Source organism: Oncorhynchus mykiss, chromosome 12 (genome assembly GCF_013265735.2).
Source record: "Oncorhynchus mykiss isolate Arlee chromosome 12, USDA_OmykA_1.1, whole genome shotgun sequence".
Taxonomy (NCBI): domain Eukaryota; kingdom Metazoa; phylum Chordata; class Actinopteri; order Salmoniformes; family Salmonidae; genus Oncorhynchus; species Oncorhynchus mykiss.
The window spans coordinates 52,112,982-52,133,262 of NC_048576.1; the positions used below are offsets into that span (position 1 = coordinate 52,112,982).

General features: G+C 41.5%; 1 protein-coding gene across 4 annotated transcripts in view; it reads left to right on the top strand.

Moving 5' to 3' along the window:
- LOC110537753 (gamma-aminobutyric acid receptor subunit alpha-1) overlaps window positions 1-11,419 on the top strand; it is a 36,869-nt gene extending 25,450 nt beyond the window's left edge. For all 4 annotated transcript variants that reach the window (XM_021624115.2, XM_021624113.2, XM_021624114.2 and 1 more), the window contains exons 9-10: window positions 6,526-6,728; window positions 7,552-11,419. In XM_021624115.2, coding sequence (XP_021479790.1) covers window positions 6,526-6,728; window positions 7,552-7,878 — 530 coding nt within the window. In that variant the 3' untranslated portion in view covers window positions 7,879-11,419. The remainder of the gene's footprint in view (window positions 1-6,525; window positions 6,729-7,551) is intronic.
- Window positions 11,420-20,281: the final 8,862 nt, after the last annotated feature.

The following is a 20,281-nucleotide window of genomic DNA, read 5'->3' on the forward strand; positions in this document are numbered from 1 at the left end:
ACTGAAGATCTCGTACAAGGCTGTTTACTACTCCCTTCACAGAACAGCGCAAACTGGCCCTAACCAGAATAGAAAGAAGAGTTGGAGGCCCCGGTGCACAACTGAGCAAGAGGATAAGTACATTAGAGGTGTCTAGTTTGAGAAACATAATTGGAAAAGGGTTTTCTAATGATCAATTAGCCTTTTAAAATTATTAACTTGGATTAGCTAACACAACGTGCCATTGGAACACAGGAGTGATGGTTGCTGATAATGGACCTCTGTACGCCTATGTAGATATTCCATAAAAAAATCTGCCATTTCCAGCTACAATAGTCATTTACCACATTAACAATGTCTAAACTGTATTTCTGATCAATTTGATGTAATTTGAATGTACAAAAAATGTGCTTTTCTAAGTGACCGACCCCAAACTTGTAAACAAGACTGATGCGCTATGTAATGGGCAGGTCTGTCTCACTGTCTGGAGGTTCTGGCTGCTATGATTCAATAGAGCGCACGCAGCTGATAGAGTGCAATCAGCACAGCTGCTTATCTCGTGTTAGTGGGCACTGGGCCTGATCATAATCCATACCAAACCTTCCAGTTAGTTGTGACGTACTCACTTACAAAACTGACTTTATGACCAAAATGATCCTATTTGTGACTCGTTTCAGGAAACTAGGCATTTGTCACTACTTCACAGGAGAGCCATTTGAATGTAACCTTATTCTTTCTTTTTTTTTTTTATTAAAAAATAAAATAATTTGGCAGAAATTCCTTCTGAATCATGTGAATGTTCATGTGCCGTAATAAAAAACTTGTATGTCATCTATAAATCGGAATAAAATTGTTAAATCATGAGCCTAGTTGGTTTAGCCACGGAAAAAGCCAACAACCTTCCCGCTAGCCATGATTGGCTGAGATAATGAGTGGGCCGGACATGCCGAGAGATGAGTTCGGATTGATCTGCCATGTAGCATGGTTCTGTCTATAACATGAGCTGGTCAGTATGTGTAGCTTATCCTTTCTAACACATCACGTAGCAGAACTGCATAAGTGTTGCTTTTGAAATCAGTGGAATTAGAGTATGATTTTTAAGAAGATGGAGAAAATTCTGGCATTTGATTGCAAATATGCAGACGGAGTCGACCAGAGAACACACAGAACGCTGTTATATAAAACACCTGTCTCCGGATTACATCTTCAAACTAAGGGCAACCATGGCATCCGTGACAGAGAATGTGAAGCGTCCATCCATGTATATGGGTAATATAGTCTAGCTAACTATATTTTCAGATATTACACGTTTCTAATTTTGTCAGAAAGTTGTTTTCATTTAAAGTCAAAGTGTACTGTTAGCTAGCTAGCTAACATTAGCTGGCTGGCTCGCTAGCTAACATTACGTGTATGACCATTGAAGTAATATTATTAGTATCTCAGAGCCATTTGCATTGCCAGTTATAGACTAATGTTAGCTAGCTAACATTGAACCTGGTTGGTTAGTTACCTGCAGATTCATGCAGGGTAATAACGTTATGAGTTGGGATTATAGTTCATTGTTTAGCTAGCTAGCTACATGTCTAAACAAAAGACTGCACTATGCAAGTAACCATTTCAATAGAATGTTCATGATGTCTCTGCGACAACTGTCCATAGATGTAGCTGGTAAATTCGCTCTTGCTATCTACTCTGATTTCAGAGCACTCTCATCTGAAGGTGCCAGAGTGCAGAATTACTGATGAAGTTACAGACGCTCAACACCTGTTGAATATGGCCGGTGTCAGTAAACGTAGACAAAAAAGCAGAACTAAATTGTTGCCAGTAGCACAGTTCCAGTCACCAACGCTCTGGATAACATAAAAACAGCCTAACCAGCTCTAAAACAAAACGGTCAGAGTGAGCTGTTCTCTCATTTGTGTCTGGAAATAGCTAGCAAGCTAGCCAATGTTAGCCAGTTTTCTTGGGTGCTTGACTGTTGTTGTTAAGTCAGAACACTTGTGTCAACCCTACTCCTCGGCCAGAGCGTTCAGTTATGAACGGACAATTTGACAACGCTCTGAGTCTATGAATGCCCAGAGCACACAGGCACTCCAAATTAAATTTGCGAACACACCCATAGTATAAACCAGCCTTTAGTCTTGACATTTTTGGTTGTTTAGTACATGGCCTCACATGTGAATCTAAAGAAATGGGTGGGGCTAAAGCTTAATAAGAGGGAGTGAACAATGCTGAATGGGTGGAGCTCTCCAGTGGGTGTACCAAAACATTCAAGGGCCATTTTCTCAAAAGTGAGATTACAAGTTTATCAACTTTCAAAGCATAATTACTTTCCCATTGTTCCTCAACTGTAATGTGTGATATACAATTGTCTAGCTATGAGTCTCTACTTTTATCCAATGTAAAAAACACGTTTTGCTACATAAGACCAAATTGAGCCGGTCGGTCACATTTACCCTTTGTAGTCAATTTTGACAAAATCATTTATGTTTCTGACTCATATCAATGCCACATAGGCCGTTTAAAACCAGGGAAGTTGGTTCAAATGGGTAGTTTAGCTTTAAAGAATAGAACATTTTTTTATTTATTCTATTCTCCTTAACAAAATAAATGAAAAAGGAATAGAATTAATAAGAATAATCTGGACTCCCCAGTAATGTTCCCTGAAATTTGTTTGGGCACTGAACATTGTGAAAATGTTGTGCATCTTCCGGTGCGCGTTTACAGGGAACACTGAGGCTGTACACTTACAGTTTTAGACAGTAGCCAATAGACTATTGTGGCTATTTGAGCATAATGTAGGCCTATGAACAAACCAACTAAGTGTAAGAACCGACGCTGGAGATGAGAAGCAGGTACAGAGAGTTGAACATTTAATTTAGCACTGACATGGAACAGGACAGGAACAGTGTCAGAACCGGGTAATACAAAGACATACGAACTTTAACGCTGAAGCGGGGGACAACCTCAGGAACAGACAGATATAGGGGAGGAAATAAACACTGGTGAGTGAGTCCAGGTGAGTGTAATGAAACGCTGATGCGCTTCATGAGGGGAGCAGGTGCGTAAGGATGGTGGCAGGAGTGTGTAATGCAGGGCAGCCTGGCGACCTCGAGCACCAGGGAAGGAGAGTGGGAGCAGGCATGACAATAAACAAATCCCTGAACATTTTCACATGTAAATAGATTTTGATGTATATGATTTAGCTGACAGTAGCCTATACTGTATGTGGTGTTCAATGCAGGCTTACATTACATTTAAAACATTTTTTTTACATTATGAAGGGCTTCACAATAGTAAATGATTTTTTTTCAAGGTCTGTATCAACATGGGCTAAATATGTGACTTTGAATTGCATTGCATTGTTTTGTATGATGCAAGAAACCATTTTACAAAATAAAAACAATTGTTATTACCATACACATAATTTGACAATGTTGGATACCTCTCTGCCTATAGACTTATTTGCATATGTTCAAGCCTGTCTTAAAATACAACACTCCACCTTTAATTAAGACATAAGCTTTTTACCTGACTGAAATGTAGCCTACATGTTTTATACTTTTGTAGAAAGCAGTAACTCCCCATTACTGATCTATACTTACAGTGCATTTGGAAACTATTCAGACCCTGTGACTTTTTCCACATTTTGTTACGTTACAGCCTTATTCGGAAATGGGTTATACATATTTTTTTCTCATCAATCTACACACAATACCCCATAATGACAAATCAAATACAGGTTTTTAGTCATGTTGCACATTTATTAAAAAGAAAAGTATTCAGACCCTTTGCTATGAGACTCAAAATTGAGCTTAGGTGCATCCTGTTTCCATTGATCATCCTTGAGATGTTTCTACAACTTGATTGGTGTCCACCTGTGGTAAATTCAATTCAATCAGGCACGCACCTGTCTATATAAGGTCCTACAGTTGACATTGCGTATCAGAGCAAAAAACAAGCTATTAGGTTGAAGAAATTATCCGAAGAGCTCAGACAGGATTGTGTCAAGGGAAACAGATCTGGGAAAGGCTACCAAAACATTACTGCAGCATTGAAGGTCCCCAAGAACACAGTGGCCTCCATCATTCTTAAATGGAAGAAGTTTGGAACCACTAAGACTCTTTCTAGAGCTGGCCGCCCGGCCAAACTGAGCAATCAGGGGAGAAGGGCCTTGGTCAGGGAGTTTCAGAGTACCTCTGTGGAGATGGAAGAACCTTCCAGAAGGACAACAATCTCTGCAGCACTCCACCAATAAGGCCTTTATAGTGCAGTGGCCTGACGGAAGCCACTCCTCAGTAAAAATAACGTGGCAGCCCGTTTGGAGTTTGCCAAAATGCACCTAAAGAACTCTCAGACCATAAGAAAAATTATTATTTGTCCTGATCAAATCAAGATTGGACTATTTGGCCTGGAGGAAACCTGGCACCATCGATACGGTGAAGCATAGTGGTGGAAACATCATGCTGTGGGGATGTTTTTCAGCAGCAGGGACTGAGAGACTAATCAGGATTGAGGGAAAGATGAACGGAGCAAAGTACAGAAAGATCCTTAGCGGAAACCTGCACCAGAGCGCTCAGGACCTCAGAATGGAGCAAAGTTTTACCTTCCAACAGGACAATGACCCTAAGCACACAGCCAAGACAACGCAGGAGTGGCTTCGGGACAAATCTCTGAATGTCCTTGAGTGGCCCAGCCAGAGCCTGGACTTGAACCCGAACGAACATCTCTGGAGACCTGAAAATAGCTGTGCAGCGACCCTCCCCATCCAACTGGACAGAGCTTGAGAAGATCTGCAGAGAAGAATGAGAGAAACTCCCCAAATACAGGTATGCCAAGCTTGTAGCGTCATACCCAATAATAACACTTGAGGTTGTAATTGCTGCCATAGTACTCAGTTTTCCATTGTTAATGCTTTTGCCAAAATATCTCAAATCCAGTTTTTGCTTTGTCATGATGGGGTAGTGTGAGAAAAAAACACAATTTAATACATTTTAGAACAAGGCTGTAACGTTAAAAAAAAAATGAAAACATAAAGGGGTCTGAATACTTTCCGAATGCACTGTATCTATAACTGGCCTAATAACTCGCTAACTAGCAAAGAATATCAACAAATGTGCACACACAAGGCTCTGTGATCTGATCTGAACTGAACTGAAAAGCGCATTCACTCTTCGATGATTGAAAGACCGCTTGTGGGCTACCCCCACCAAAATCATTCTACTCCGTTGCGCTCTGGCTCTGCCTGCAGCAAAATCACAGACCCAATCTTGCAAAGTTACATTTGTTTTGGTTTGTTGCATTGAAAAGGGTCTGATATAATGTTGATTCGATCACAGAAAAAACGTTGATCTATATAGTGAAAACTAATGGGGCGAACTTGGCAAAGTTCAATTTCTCATGTCTCTACGTGGCTTTAGAGGGAAAATTGCTCCACAGTAGCAATTTATGGTCGTGTAGAAACCACATCACACAACCAAAGTCCAGACCAAAAGCAGTAGTCACAAAGTGTCAGTCTATACAGCATCAGGCTGATTCTCTGATGTGTGTCTCATCTTTCCACTTCAGTCTCAGTGAACTAAGTCTTCCAAGCAGAGCAGAGCAGGGAGAGACAACGTCACAGTAGTCTATCAACATATGACGAGGCGCGCATTGCCCGTTCCCTAAACCTGTACACCCGGTACCATTGCATTGTAACACTATGGTGTTGGAGGAATAATATATTATATTGGCTAATTCATAAGCAGCCTCTCATTCTGTCCCTTGAATTGTCTTCTTTGGCCCCAGCCGAGATCTCTGTGTAAGCCGCTCAGCTGTTTTTGTTTTGTGGTATAAACATCTGCAGCAGTCCGCGTGGATGAGCAATGCACCGACAGACATCCCCTGACCTGCTTCTCTTCTCAGATCCCCCCTACTCTCTTCTCAGATCCCCTCTGCTTTAACAAAACCCGTTCACAGTACAGAACGACAACCTTGCATAATCCTGTAGGCTTAACACCCTCCACCTTTCTGTTTTTAAAGTCATACAACCTTTTTGTGTGCAGGTATTATGCAGGCTTAAAAAGAAACGCATGTCTTTTGGTGCTTTTATCCAAAATAAATGTGCCTCCACCGGCATTACGTGATAATTCCTATTGTTCTGGGGCTGCAGTCTCATTGTTCATTGTAATGCATGAAGCTGGAATCAGGGAGGTTATTGGAGAAGTTGGCAAGCTTTTCGACCAGCTAATCAAATGTAATGCTCAGGCTGCCAACATAATGGTAGCTTATGCTTTGTCCATTTAAGCAATTTTACCCAGTGGCCAATTGTGTTGGTACTGATTCAAGATGTGTGAAGTTACATATGTCAACAGCAGTGTGCTTTATTCTCACCAGAACATCCCCATTTTGGAAATGGCCACACATTCTAGACGAGGTTGGACAGAGTGTGTAGTTGTAGGACGTAACATGCCTATTTAGCGTACAATGTAAAACCCAAACAAGCAGGAACATGGTCTATCTATTCTAGTCTAGAATGTAACTCATTTTCCCTCTCTGTCCCTACAGGAGTGACAACTGTGCTGACCATGACCACCCTCAGTATCAGCGCTAGGAACTCTCTCCCAAAAGTGGCCTACGCCACAGCCATGGACTGGTTCATTGCAGTCTGCTATGCTTTTGTCTTCTCTGCCCTCATTGAGTTTGCTACAGTGAACTATTTCACAAAGAGGGGCTATGCCTGGGACGGAAAAAGTGTGGTGCCAGAGAAGGTATTAGTGGTGTTATCTCACGTAAATGATATGTGTTGTGATATATTAATCCTAGAATCCTTAGTTGTTATCCAGTGATTATTGAAGAATATAATGAATAAAAGCCTCATGAGCTTAGTTCAATTTCCGTACCCCATCAGAACCTAAAATATCTGCTTGTTTTACTCCGATGTTTGTTAACGACGTAAATGTAAAGAAACACTGTATAGCCTCAGACATCGTTAAAACTATACATTTGATATCGTGGATGGTCCGTCCTTGCATCAATAGCTGTCTATGAATTTGAGAGAGGTTACATTTCACCAGCCCCATCCCGTAGCTTTTCTAGTGAAAGAAGGGCAGGAAGAATGCTTTGTTATTGTTTCAATTAAGGATTCTAGCTTTTAAGATAGCAAAGCTCAAACATAATTATCGGGGGTATTCCACCCAAAACCAGAGCAGTTACTTCTACATTATCGGTGGAGCACAGCAGCGAGGGTTTAGTTTTATGTCACAAACTCATCTCAATGCAAATGAGATTCTTGGGACATGACAAAAACATGAATAGTTTAGAGTTCCTGCAGTCTTCTGGTGCAGTTAGAAGTACAGTACATTACTGTGTGGTCTCTACCTGCTCCTAAACAAAATTGAGACAAAATATTAGACAAACTCTTACACAATGTCTTGCCATTATCACACACTGTTTTGCCATGTTTTTTTGAACAGACATCAATACTTATCTATAAAGGATGACCCCAGTTTGAATTGTTAGCTCGTCAATGTGCTTTGTTGGTTGGTTTCTCGTGAGATAATCCAAGGCACTGTTGGTTTACCCTCCTTGCAGCAAAAGAAGAAGAAGGAGTCCCTCCTGAAGAAGAACAACACCACCGCCTACACCGCCGCCACTGCCACAGCCTTCGCTCCAAACATTGCCAGGGACCCTGGTTTGGCCACCATTGCCAAAAGTGCCCCCCCTCCCCCCACCGAGCCCAAGGAGGAACCCAAGCCCAAGCCACCAGAGGCCAAGAAGACCTTCAACAGCGTCAGCAAGATCGACAGGATCGCCAGAATAGCCTTCCCGTTACTCTTCGGAACCTTTAACCTGGTCTACTGGGCAACTTACTTGAATAAAAAGCCCAAGTTACAGGGGATGACCCCGGGATCCCACTAATCCCAATCCCCCCCCTTCTCTTTTTTTCCGAATGTTTATTTTCAGAAAACATGGTGTCCAAAGCCGGTTGAGTTCCCAGTCGCCACATTGCTTCAATGTCAAATACTGTACCTTCCAAAATGTAAAAAAGAGAAAAGGTTTTAGGATCAGAGCAATGTGATGACTATAATGGGAATTGTTTTGGGAGGGAGAGATTATGCTACTAAAGAAAATATGCTATAAATAATACATGATATACGCAAGAGAATGCTATTCTACAAATTCACATAGCCCAACAATTTATAAAGATCTATTCTTTGTTTTAGTTTTCTGATATATGTTTAGTTGTTGTTTTGCATTAGATCATTGCCACTGTAAAAGAAAATTGTGTTTTTTTGCATGGACTGGGAATTTCTCTTCTCAAAGACCAATCAACATTTGACTGATGGCCTAGTTTGTTTGAAATCAGTGACAAAATGCTACCTGCAATCTCTGTCAAATATTCTTCCATTCTCTGTCGTTGATGTTTTGGGGTTGTTCATTTCCTTTGTTGAAAGAATCAAGATAGGGGTTCAGCAATAGCAATAAAACATGTCTCAGTGGAAACAATGTCATTCATTCATGGGTTTTAAGAAGAGGATAGAAACGATTCAATCATGTATGTGCAACATTATGAATACAATTTATTTCGATTTTTTTTTTGTAAATAGTATCAAGTGTTAGAGATGTCAATATTACGTTTAAGCTTTTGCAAAAGTGTAACTAAAGGGTATTAATATTCAACATGTGGCAGAGAACATTTTCTTTTTTTTTTTACGAAACATTTAAGAAAAAGTTTGTATGAAGAGAGTATTCACTGGTTCACTCCTAAGTGACAGTTCCTTACCAAGTCAGTGTTCCACCGATGGCTGGTCAACATTGCCAGTGGTTATAATTGAAATATAAGTTCCTATCTATTCAACTAAATCCCATAGCTATGTACACACTAACAACAACAATGTGTCAAAGTCTGGGGCGGGTTACTAAATGAGTAAGAATGTAAAACTGTCAAATCTAAATGTCGGAATGCATTTTATATTTAGAATAAAACAAAACACTATTATTATTTACTTTGGTTTCTGGTTTCTATGGCATAGAAGAATTTCTACAGGGCCCAGAGGACTGTCAGCAGCATTGTTTAGTTTCTAAGAGGGCTGCCAGCAGTAAGCATTGCAACGGGCGGGCGGTGGCAAATGCATTGAGAGTGAAGAGCAGTGCCTTTTACATTTTCAGGGTTTAACTAGGGATTGGCTACTCCCTTGATTCATGGCACTAAGTTTTACATCCTGCTCTATTTCCGTGACCCTGTGAAGGCGCCGTGGTTCCCATCTTCTGTTGACGATGTTTTAGACAACACTCAGAAAGTACCAGCTACACTGCCTTCAGTCTCACATGCCGTTAGGGGAATGTTCATTTTTGACTGCATTTGTTGCTGCTTGATGTTGATGGGAGAGAACACAGAGGCATCAAACGTGATGGGCTAGTGCTGTGTCCTACACACAGGAAATGTCTTGTAGTTCTATGATAGTATCGAATACCTATATTTTTGTAGCATGATATCAATCCCTCCTCCGAGAGACCCAACAGGTACTAAACCGAACATGTTAAAACAAATATTGTTGGTTTCTTTTTATTGATTTTATTTTTTCACATTCAAACATACACAAAGAGATGTTTTCTCAGATGTGGAAAGTTGAAGTTAATTGTCCTCAAATTATGTTAATGTAGCAATATCGATTAGCAAGGGCTTTTTAAAAAAAAAACAGCATTCTCCGGGGTGATATCCATAGCTTTATGTTGACCTCTCAGAAATCATAGTTCCATGTGCAGCGTCGCTATCCAAAAACTCTTTGGAATAACGGTCACGGGCTTCATGTCTTTATTGTTTTCAAGCCGTCAGCACCCAATTTGCTTTCAGAAAACCATGATCCAAATTGAGAGTGGGGGCATTGTATGGCATGGGTTGTGGTGTTTTTACAATAAATGGGTATTGTAGTACTGGACATTGTGCAGTGGTGACGATATCTCTGGACTGTGTAGACTGACTAGTGTGTATTGTAGATCAGTGCACAGGGGTGAGAAGGGTAGAGCATCCCAGAGGGAGAAGGAGTGAGTCGGTTGCATTATGACCGATTGAGAGGATCTGTTGCTGGAGATAGAAGGCTTTTCAGTATGCAAGTGCACACAAGTCCTGTGTGAAATGTATAAATATAAATATTTAGATATTTCAATTTAAACCTATTGTATGGATGTTTACTATCATGACGAAAAAAAGGATAAATAATATACATAATGCATATATGACTATTTAATAGAAAAATACTACCCAAGATAATAAATATTGTTTGTACCAACCTATTGTTAGGCATTTTTTCACATTAGAAGCGTCCTTTACATTCACGTAGTCCGCTTTGTGCTATCCAAGGACCGCTTTGAAACACGTTAATTAGCCTCTTTCCCTGACCCCTGTGTTTTCAAATGAACAAGCTCTTGTAAAAAGCTTAACTCTTTAATCAACCATGCATCCTTAGACTTTTAACCATATTTCTGCTGGGTAATCGTGAATTACTCTTCTTTATTTTTGATGAACAGGTCGATCTATTGATGGGGAGATGGCTTTGATGGCTTTTTTTTTTATGGCAATAAATGGAGTCAATGGAAAAACCAGAAAAGTACTGTATATTAAGTTCACGTGAATAATTCTATTTGAGGATTTGCTAATAATCAGTGATGATAAATTGCTAAGTGGGTAGATAAATGTTTTTCCTTTTTCATTTAGCTTTAAAGATAGCAAAATCAAAGAAGAGTTTCTATATATTGTTTGCTAATTAAAACCTCAGCTAAAATACACTTCCTGCCATTCAGAGTGGAAAGTGGACCTCCACCAGTGTTGTTATTTTTTTCATACTCATTTAGGAAGGCATCGTATCTGTTCCAGAGCACTGGCTGTGGAATCTGTGGCACATTTGCAAACATGAGCTTCCAACCCCTTCTCCTTTCACATACAGCAGCTGTAACATGTATATAAATGCATCGCAAACCGATCCCCTATGTTGGAGACCAAGTAATCCCCCATTTAGAACTGTTGTTCTGGACAGTACTTGCTTTTCAAAGTTGGGTCTTTGATCAATGTTAGGTACTTGTGGGAGTTTTTTGTTTTCTTGTGTTTTTATTTATCAGGCATAAAAAAAAAAAAACGATTAATTTAGAAATAAAACCTCATTTTTTTAAAGCACAAATGTTGAAGATATATAATGGGTGAGGGGTAAAACACATCCACACTCACTGTTGTGTTTGTGGTATATAATGTATGATACAAGCCAAACGATGATGGAGATGGGGTAGTATTCTGTTGGATTGGGTGGAAAGGTATACCTTCTGTAAATGTTTGGTTTTGTTATGATATGGCCCTCTGTAGAATCTGATTCTCTGCATAAGTCTTTAAATAAAAGAGAGGAAAAAAGTCATGTTGACATTTTTATCAATGTGTAATAAATTGAATTATAAAAATGCCAACACATCATTCCTTGTCACTTTTCCTTTTATGTGCGTTTGGCTCCTTTTTCCAACCAAAGATAATGCTTGGTAAGTGACTGTTCATACATTTAAGTGTCGCTTTGGGGAATGCGAAAGTAGAATGCAAGACCTTTGCAGCTTACTACAGGCATAGAAAATACATTTGGCATGGACTCAAAGCGACATAAAGTGGAGTTTCGCAACTGCAACGGTAGAAATATGCACAATCATGTCTCCGGTGGCAGTGTTTGGGTGAAAGGGATAAGTTGACATAAATAACAAATGTATCTCCTCTGGTTATATTGATGTAAAGTGCTGTAGGGCTCTTCTATGACTTCTGGATTAGTGTAAGATCCTAGAGCCCTACTTTTACAAAAAAAATAATGATCTGTCTAACTCTCTAAGGGGCGCTGAGGTTAGGAAACACAGTAACTAATGCCTATTGACTCTCCACCTTTTACAGATCTCACTGTTTCTGTCTTACAGATACAACCAGGCCGCAGGACTCTATAAATGTATATGTACACTCACAAATCATTATTTCTGCTTCTTTTACTAACTATGAATGAGAGGAAGAAAGAGAGAGTGGGGAGGGAAAAAAATACCAGTTTATTATATACAGTCTAAGATAGGTGTAGCGGTCGTCGTATGGAGAAGGTGAGGACCAAAGCGCAGCGTCGTAAATGTTCATGTTGTTTTTTATTTAAAACAGAAAACTACCCACACCACACAGGTGGGAAAAGGCTACCTAAGTATGGTTCTCAGAAACAACGATGGACAGCTGCCTCTGATTGAGAACCACACCCGGCCAAACACACAGAAATAGAAAACATAGAATGCCCAACCCAACTCACGCCCTGACCAAACCAAAATAGAGACATAAAAAGGATCTCTAAGGTCAGGGCGTGACAATAGGTGTCTAATGTTCATTTCAATTCAATAAGAAATTGTCTGTTGTTGAAGGTGGGGGCTACTGCGATCTGCTCTCTGTCTCTCATTTCATTACCCGGGAATCTGTTTGATGCTGAGTGAAAGTTAATTGGCTGGCACCTCACATCCATACAGAGAGAGGGAGCTTTCCTCTATGTACATCTCTCAAGCATGGGAGGATTGGCCATCAGGCAATTCTGGCAAATGCCAGATGGGTCGGACCATATTTTTGTTGGGTGGGCTGGTCAAAAAAAATACATTTAAAAAAAACAACCTACACCTACTACCATACATACCCTATTCAAAAGCACTCAAATATTTTGTCTTGCCCATTTACCCTCTGAACGGAACACATACACAATGCATGTCTCAGTTGTCTCAAGGCTTAAAAATGCTTATTTAACCTCTCTCCTCCCCTTCGTCTACACTGGTTGAAGAGTATTTAACTAACACTAAGACCTAATTAGGGAAGGGGGGATTAAGGGGAACACATACAGTGCATTCGGAAAGCATCGAGACCCTTTCTCTTTTTCCTCATTTTGTAACGTTACAGCCTTATTCTAAAATGGATGAAATAAAACAATATCCTCACCAATCTACGCACAATACCCCATAAAGACAAGTAAAAACCTGCTTTAAAAAAATATTTGCTCATTTACAAAAAGCAGAAATACCTTACATAAGTATTCAGACCATTTGCCATGGGACTTGAAATTGAGCTCAGGTGAATGCTGTTTCCATTGATCATTCTTGAGATGATTCTACAACTTGATTGGTAAATTGAATTGATTGGACATGATTTGGAAAGGCACACACCTTGACAGTGCATGTTAGAGCAAAAACCAGGCCATGAGGTCGAAGGAATTGTCCTTAGAGCTCAGAGACAGGATTGTGTTGAGGCACAGATCTGGGGAAGGGTGCCAAAAAATGTCTGCAGCATTGGAGGTCCCCAAGAACACTGTGGCCTCCAACAGTCTTAAATAGAAGAAGTTTAGAACCACCAAGACTCTTCCTAGAGCTAGCAACCCGGCCAAAATGAGCAATCAGGGGAGAAGTGCCTTGGGAAGGGAGGTGACCAAGAATCCGATGGTGACTCTGAAAGAGCTCCCGAGTTCCTCTGTGGAGATGGGAGAACATTCCAGAAGGACAACCATATCAAATCAAATCAAATTCAAATCGAATTTTATTGGTCACATACACATGGTTAGCAGATGTTATTGCGAGTGTAGCGAAAATCTTGTGCTTCTAGTTCTGACAGTGCAGCAATATCTAACAAGTAATCTAACAATTCCACAACAACTACCTAATACACACAAATCTAAGTAAAGGGATGGAATAAGAATATATACATATAAATATGGATGAGCAATGACCGAGCGGCATAGGCGAGATGCAATAGATGGTATAAAATACAGTATAACCATATGGGAGGAGTAATAAAGAGATATTATTATTATTATTATTAAAGTTGCATTATTAAAGTGACTAGTGATCCATTTATTAAAGTGGCCAATGATTTCAAGTCTGTAAGTAGGCAGCAGCCTCTCTGTGTTAGTGATGGCTGTTGAACAGTCTGATGGCCTTGAGATAGAAGCTATTTTTAGTCTCTCGGTCCCAGCTTTGATGCACCTGTACTGACCTCGTCTTCTGGGTGGTTGTTGTCCTTGATGATCTTTTTGCCCTTCCTGTGACATCAGGTGCTGTAGGTGTCCTGGAGGGCAGGTAGTTTTCCCCCGGTGATGCGTTGTGCAGACCGCACCACCCTCTGGAGAGCCCTGCGGTTGCCATACCAGGCGTTGATACAGCCCGACAGAATGCTCTCAATTGTGCATCTGTGAAAGTTTATTAGTTTGAAGAGGCGCATCTCTGCAGCACTCCACCAATCAGGCCTTTATGGTAAAGTGGCCAGACGGAAGACACTCCTCAGTAAAAGGCATATGACAGCTTGGAGTTTGCCAAAAGGGACCTAAAGACTCTCAGACCATGAGAAACAAGATATCCCACTATCCCTACGGTGAAGCATGGTGGTGGCAGCATCATGCTGTGGGGATGTTTTTCCACAGCAGGGACTGGGAGACCAGTCAGAGATCCTTGATGAAAACCTTCTCCAGAACGCTCAAGAACTCAGACTGGGGCGAAGGTTCACCTTCCAACAGGACAACGACCCTAAGCACACAGCCAAGACAATGTAGGAGTGGTTTCGGAACAAGTCTCTGAATGGCCTTGAGTGGCCCAGCCAGAGCCCGAACTTGAACCCGATCCAACATCTCTGGAGAGACCTGAAAATAGCTGTGCAGCAACTCTCCCCATCCAACCTGACAGAACTTGAGAGGATCTTCAGAGATGAATGGGAGAAACTCCCAAAATACAGGTGTGCCAAGCATATAGCGTCATACCCAAGAACACTCAAGGCTGTAATCGCTGCCAAAGGTGCTTTAACAAAGTTCAGTGTAAAGGGTCTGAATATTTATGTAAATGTGATATTTCAGATAATTTTTTAAATAAATGTGCAAAAAAACAACAACTTGTTTTTGCTTTGTCATTATGGGGTATTGTGTGTAGATTGATGGGTGGGTGAAAAAAACAATTCAATCCATTTTAGAATAAGGCTGTAACAAAATGTGGAAAAGGTGAAGAGGTCTGAACACTTCCCCAATGCACTGTATGATAGGCACTAACTTGCAATAGCCTAAAAAGTCATTAGATTGACACATAACATGCAAGCCAATAGTCATATGTTTGACATTTAATACAGTGATACTGCTTTTTATTAAATACAAGTCATCAGGTATTACAATGAAACAAATTTCATGCATAATAATTGCTTAATAATTCTCTGTTAAAGGTCAATTGAGGGACTGTCTATGTATTTTAATTGTTTTATCAATGTTGATTCACATTTGAATCTCAGCCTCTTGATCCAGCGAGTGGTCTTAGTTTATGACATGGTGTCAGATTACATTACATAGCCACCACCACTGGAGACTGGAATGTCCCTCCTATTTTCTGCCTATTTCAGTCGCTGAAAGGCATGTCACTTCCTGGCAAAAATAAATATGAATACGTGGCACCTGGGAAACGAAGCTCTGGAAATCAATTCGCATCCACATAAACTAGTTCTGGGATATTTCTATGACAAACACAGAAGGTTTTATATTGAATTCAAAAGAAGTGAACAGGGGGGGGGGAGTAACACCATCATACCGGAAACCCTAGACCCACTCCAATTCGCATACCGCCCCAACAGATCCATAGATGACGCAATCTCCTTCTGCAACCCGGGTCCTGGACTTCCTGACTGGCCGCCTCCAGGTGTTAAGGGTAGGCAACAACATCTCTGTCACGTGATCCTCAACGCTGGGGCCCCTCGGGGCTGCGTGCTTAGTCCCCTCCTGTACTCCCTGTTCACCAACAACTGTGGCCAAGCACGACTCCAACATCATTAAGTTTGCTGACGAAACAACAGTGGTAGGCCTGATCACCGACAATGATGAGACAGCCTATCGGGAGGCGATCAGAGACCTGGCATTGTGGTGCCAGGACAGCATTCTCTCCCTCAATATGAGCAAGACAAAGAGGCTAATTGTGGACTATATGAAAAGGAGGGCCCCATTAACATCAGCGGGGCTATAGTGGAGCAGGTCGAGAGTTCCAAGTTCCTTGGTGTCCACATCACTAACGAACTATCATGGTCCAAACACACCAAGACAGTTGTTTTATTTATTTTTTTATTTTTTTATTTCACCTTTATTTAACCAGTTAGGCAAGTTGAGAACAAGTTCTCATTTACAATTGTGACCTGGCCAAGATAAAGCAAAGCAGTTCGACAGATACAACGCCACAGAGTTACACATGGAGTAAAACAAACATACAGTCAATAATACAGTATAAACAAGTCTATATACGATGTGAGCAAATTAGGTGAGAAGGGAGGTAAAGGCAAAAAAAAGGCCATGGTGGCAAAGTAAATACAATATAGCAAGAAAAACACTGGAATGGTAGATTTGCAATGGAAGAATGTGCAAAGTAGAAAAAAAAATAATGGGGTGCAAAATAAATAAATAAATAAAAATACAGTAGGGAAAGAGGTAGTTGTTTGGGCTAAATTATAGGTGGGCTATGTACAGGTGCAGTAATCTGTGAGTTGCACTGACAGTTGGTGCTTAAAGCTAGTGAGGGAGATAAGTGTTTCCAGTTTCAGAGATTTTTGTAGTTCGTTCCAGTCATTGGCAGCAGAGAACTGGAAGGAGAGGCGGCCAAACAAAGAATTGGTTTTGGGGGTGACTAGAGAGATATACCTGCTGGAGCGTGTGCTACAGGTGGGAGATGCTATGGTGACCAGCGAGCTGAGATAAGGGGGGAATCTACCTAGCAGGGTCTTGTAGATGACATCGAGCCAGTGGGTTTGGCGACGAGTATGAAGCGAGGGCCAGCCAACGAGAGCGTACAGGTCGCAATGGTGGGTAGTATATGGGGCTTTGGTGACAAAACGGATTGCACTGTGATAGACTGCATCCAATTTGTTGAGTAGGGTATTGGAGGCTATTTTGTAAATGACAACGCCAAAGTCGAGGATTGGTAGGATGGTCAGTTTTACAAGGGTATGTTTGGCAGCATGAGTGAAGGATGCTTTGTTGCGAAATAGGAAGCCAATTCTAGATTTAACTTTGGATTGGAGATGTTTGATATGGGTCTGGAAGGAGAGTTTACAGTCTAACCAGACACCTAAGTATTTGTAGTTGTCCACGTATTCTAAGTCAGAGCCGTCCAGAGTAGTGATGTTGGACAGACGGGTAGGTGCAGGTAGAGATCAGTTGAAGAGCATGCATTTAGTTTTACTTGTATTTAAGAGCAATTGGAGGCCACGGAAGGAGAGTTGTATGGCATTGAAGCTTGCCTGGAGGGTTGTTAACACAGTGTCCAAAGAAGGGCCAGAAGTATACAGAATGGTGTCATCTGCGTAGAGGTGGATCAGAGACTCACCAGCAGCAAGAGCGACCTCATTGATGTATACAGAGAAGAGAGTCGGTCCAAGAATTGAACCCTGTGGCACCCCCATAGAGACTGCCAGAGGTCCGGACAGCAGACCCTCCGATTTGACACACTGAACTCTATCAGAGAAGTAGTTGGTGAACCAGGCGAGGCAATCATTTGAGAAACCAAGGCTGTCGAGTCTGCCGATGAGGATGTGGTGATTGACAGAGTCGAAAGCCTTGGCCAGATCAATGAATACGGCTGCACAGTAATGTTTCTTATCGATGGCGGTTAAGATATAGTTTAGGACCTTGAGCGTGGCTGAGGTGCACCCATGACCAGCTCTGAAACCAGATTGCATAGCAGAGAAGGTATGGTGAGATTCGAAATGGTCGGTAATCTGTTTGTTGACTTGGCTTTCGAAGACCTTAGAAAGGCATGGTAGGATAGATATAGGTCTGTAGTAGTTTGGGTCAAGAGTGTCCCCCCCTTTGAAGAGGGGGATGACCGCAGCTGCTTTCCAATCTTTGGGAATCTCAGACGACACGAAAGAGAGGTTGAACAGGCTAGTAATAGGGGTGGCAACAATTTCGGCAGATAATTTTAGAAAGAAAGGGTCCAGATTGTCTAGCCCGGCTGATTTGTAGGGGTCCAGATTTTGCAGCTCTTTCAGAACATCAGCTGAACGGATTTGGGAGAAGGAGAAATGGGGAAGGCTTGGGCGAGTTGCTGTGGGGGGTGCAGTGCTGTTGACCGGGGTAGGAGTAGCCAGGTGGAAAGCATGGCCAGCCGTAGAAAAATGCTTATTGAAATTCTCAATTATGGTGGATTTATCAGTGGTGACAGTGTTTCCTATCTTCAGTGCAGTGGGCAGCTGGGAGGAGGTGTTCTTATTCTCCATGGACTTTACAGTGTCCCAGAACCTTTTTGAGTTAGTGTTGCAGGAAGCAAATTTCTGCTTGAAAAAGCTAGCCTTGGCTTTTCTAACTGCCTGTGTATAATGGTTTCTAGCTTCCCTGAACAGCTGCATATCACGGGGGCTGTTCGATGCTAATGCAGAACGCCATAGGATGTTTTTGTGTTGGTTAAGGGCAGTCAGGTCTGGGGAGAACCAAGGGCTATATCTGTTCCTGGTTCTAAATTTCTTGAATGGGGCATGTTTATTTAAGATGGTTAGGAAGGCATCCTCTACTGACGGGATGAGATCAATATCCTTCCAGGATACCCCGGCCAGGTCGATTAGAAAGGCCTGCTCGCTGAAGTGTTTCAGGGAGCGTTTTACAGTGATGAGTGGAGGTCGTTTGACCGCTGACCCATTACGGATGCAGGCAATGAGGGCATGACAACATATTTTCCCCCTCAGGAGACTGAAGATATTTGGCATGGGTCCCAAGATCCTCAAAACATTCTACAGCTGCACCATCGAGAGCATTCTGACCGGTTGTTTCACCGCCTGGTATGGCAACTGCTTGGCATCTGACCATAAGGTGCTACAGAGGGTAATGCGTACGGCTCAGTACATCACTGGTGCCAAGCTTCCTGCCATCCAGGACCTATATACTATGCGGTGTCAGAGGAAGGTCCAACAAATTGGCAAAGACTCCAGTCCCCCAAGTCATAGACTGTTCTCTCTGCTACCACACAGCAAGCGGTACCGCAGTGCTAAATCTAGGTCCAAAAGGCTCCATTGCAGATTCCACCCCCAAGCCATTCGACTGCTGAACAATTATTAAAATGGCCACCTGGAATAGTTACATTGACCCCCCCTTTGTTTTTACACTGCTGCTACTTGCTGCTTATTATCTATGCATAGTCACTTTATCTCTACCTACCCAGGTATCTCCTGTTTATAGCCTTGTTATTGTTGTGTCATTTTCTTGTGTTACTTTTTGAATTATTTTTTTTACTTTAGTTCATTTAGTAAATACTTTCACCTCTACGGGATCGGTGTCCCTAAACCGGGAAGGTTGTTGCTAACGTGCGTTAATGTGACTAGAATGATGTTGTAAGTAACAGCCAACTTTCCAGGACTAAGACATGTCGTATAGGTGAAGAAAGCTTACATTTTTTGTTAATCTAACTGCAGTGTCCAATTTACCCTAGCTATCACAGTGAAAAAATATGCTATTGTTTGAGGAGAGTGGCCACCTGGAATAGTTACAAAAGTGGGGTAACAAGTTTATCAACTTTCAAGGCATAACTACTTTCCCATTGTTCCTCAACTGTAGTGTATGATATAACATTTTCTAGCTTTGAGTCTTTACTTTCAGTAGCAGACAGCTCAGCTGTTGCTGTTACTGTAGAGTCAAGTGTTGTGGAGAGAGAGAGAGAGAGAGAGAGAGAGAGAGAGAGAGAGAGAGAGAGAGAGAGAGAGAGAGAGAGAGGTACTGCCCCTGTATTGATATTTTGGCTCTATATTATATATGTAATTATAATTAGAGACATCTCAGAGGTGAGTGGAGTGGAAGGAAAGTAGGAAACCGAGAGACCCAGATGCACTGCCAGTTCCTTAATATGCTGTGCATTCGGAAAGTATTCAGACCCCTTGACTCAATATTTATTGGAAAGGAGCATCAACCTCATCACCTTGCACATTCACCACCCTGTGAAGTTTATTATAATTTATCATCGCGTGCCTCCAAGTTTATTTCAGCCTAGTTGTGACTTTTTTATAGCGTCAGGTAATTAATCCACATTAAATGGTTGGAAATGTGGTTTGTGTTGTGTAAATTAACCTATGAGCCCCAGACCCAAATGAATGGAAGATGTAGGGCTCAAACAAGGATTTGGTGTTGATTCATGTAAATGGCTATAAAGTATACAAAATAAATTGTCTTGTGATGGCATTCTCAGTGTGCCTCCATGCTTTGCGCAAGTCCTCATATTCCAAACTCAAATGATTTCTCTAACAGGTTGGGACCAACATGGTTGAGTACCTGCACCATGTGGAGGTGACCAGACCCTA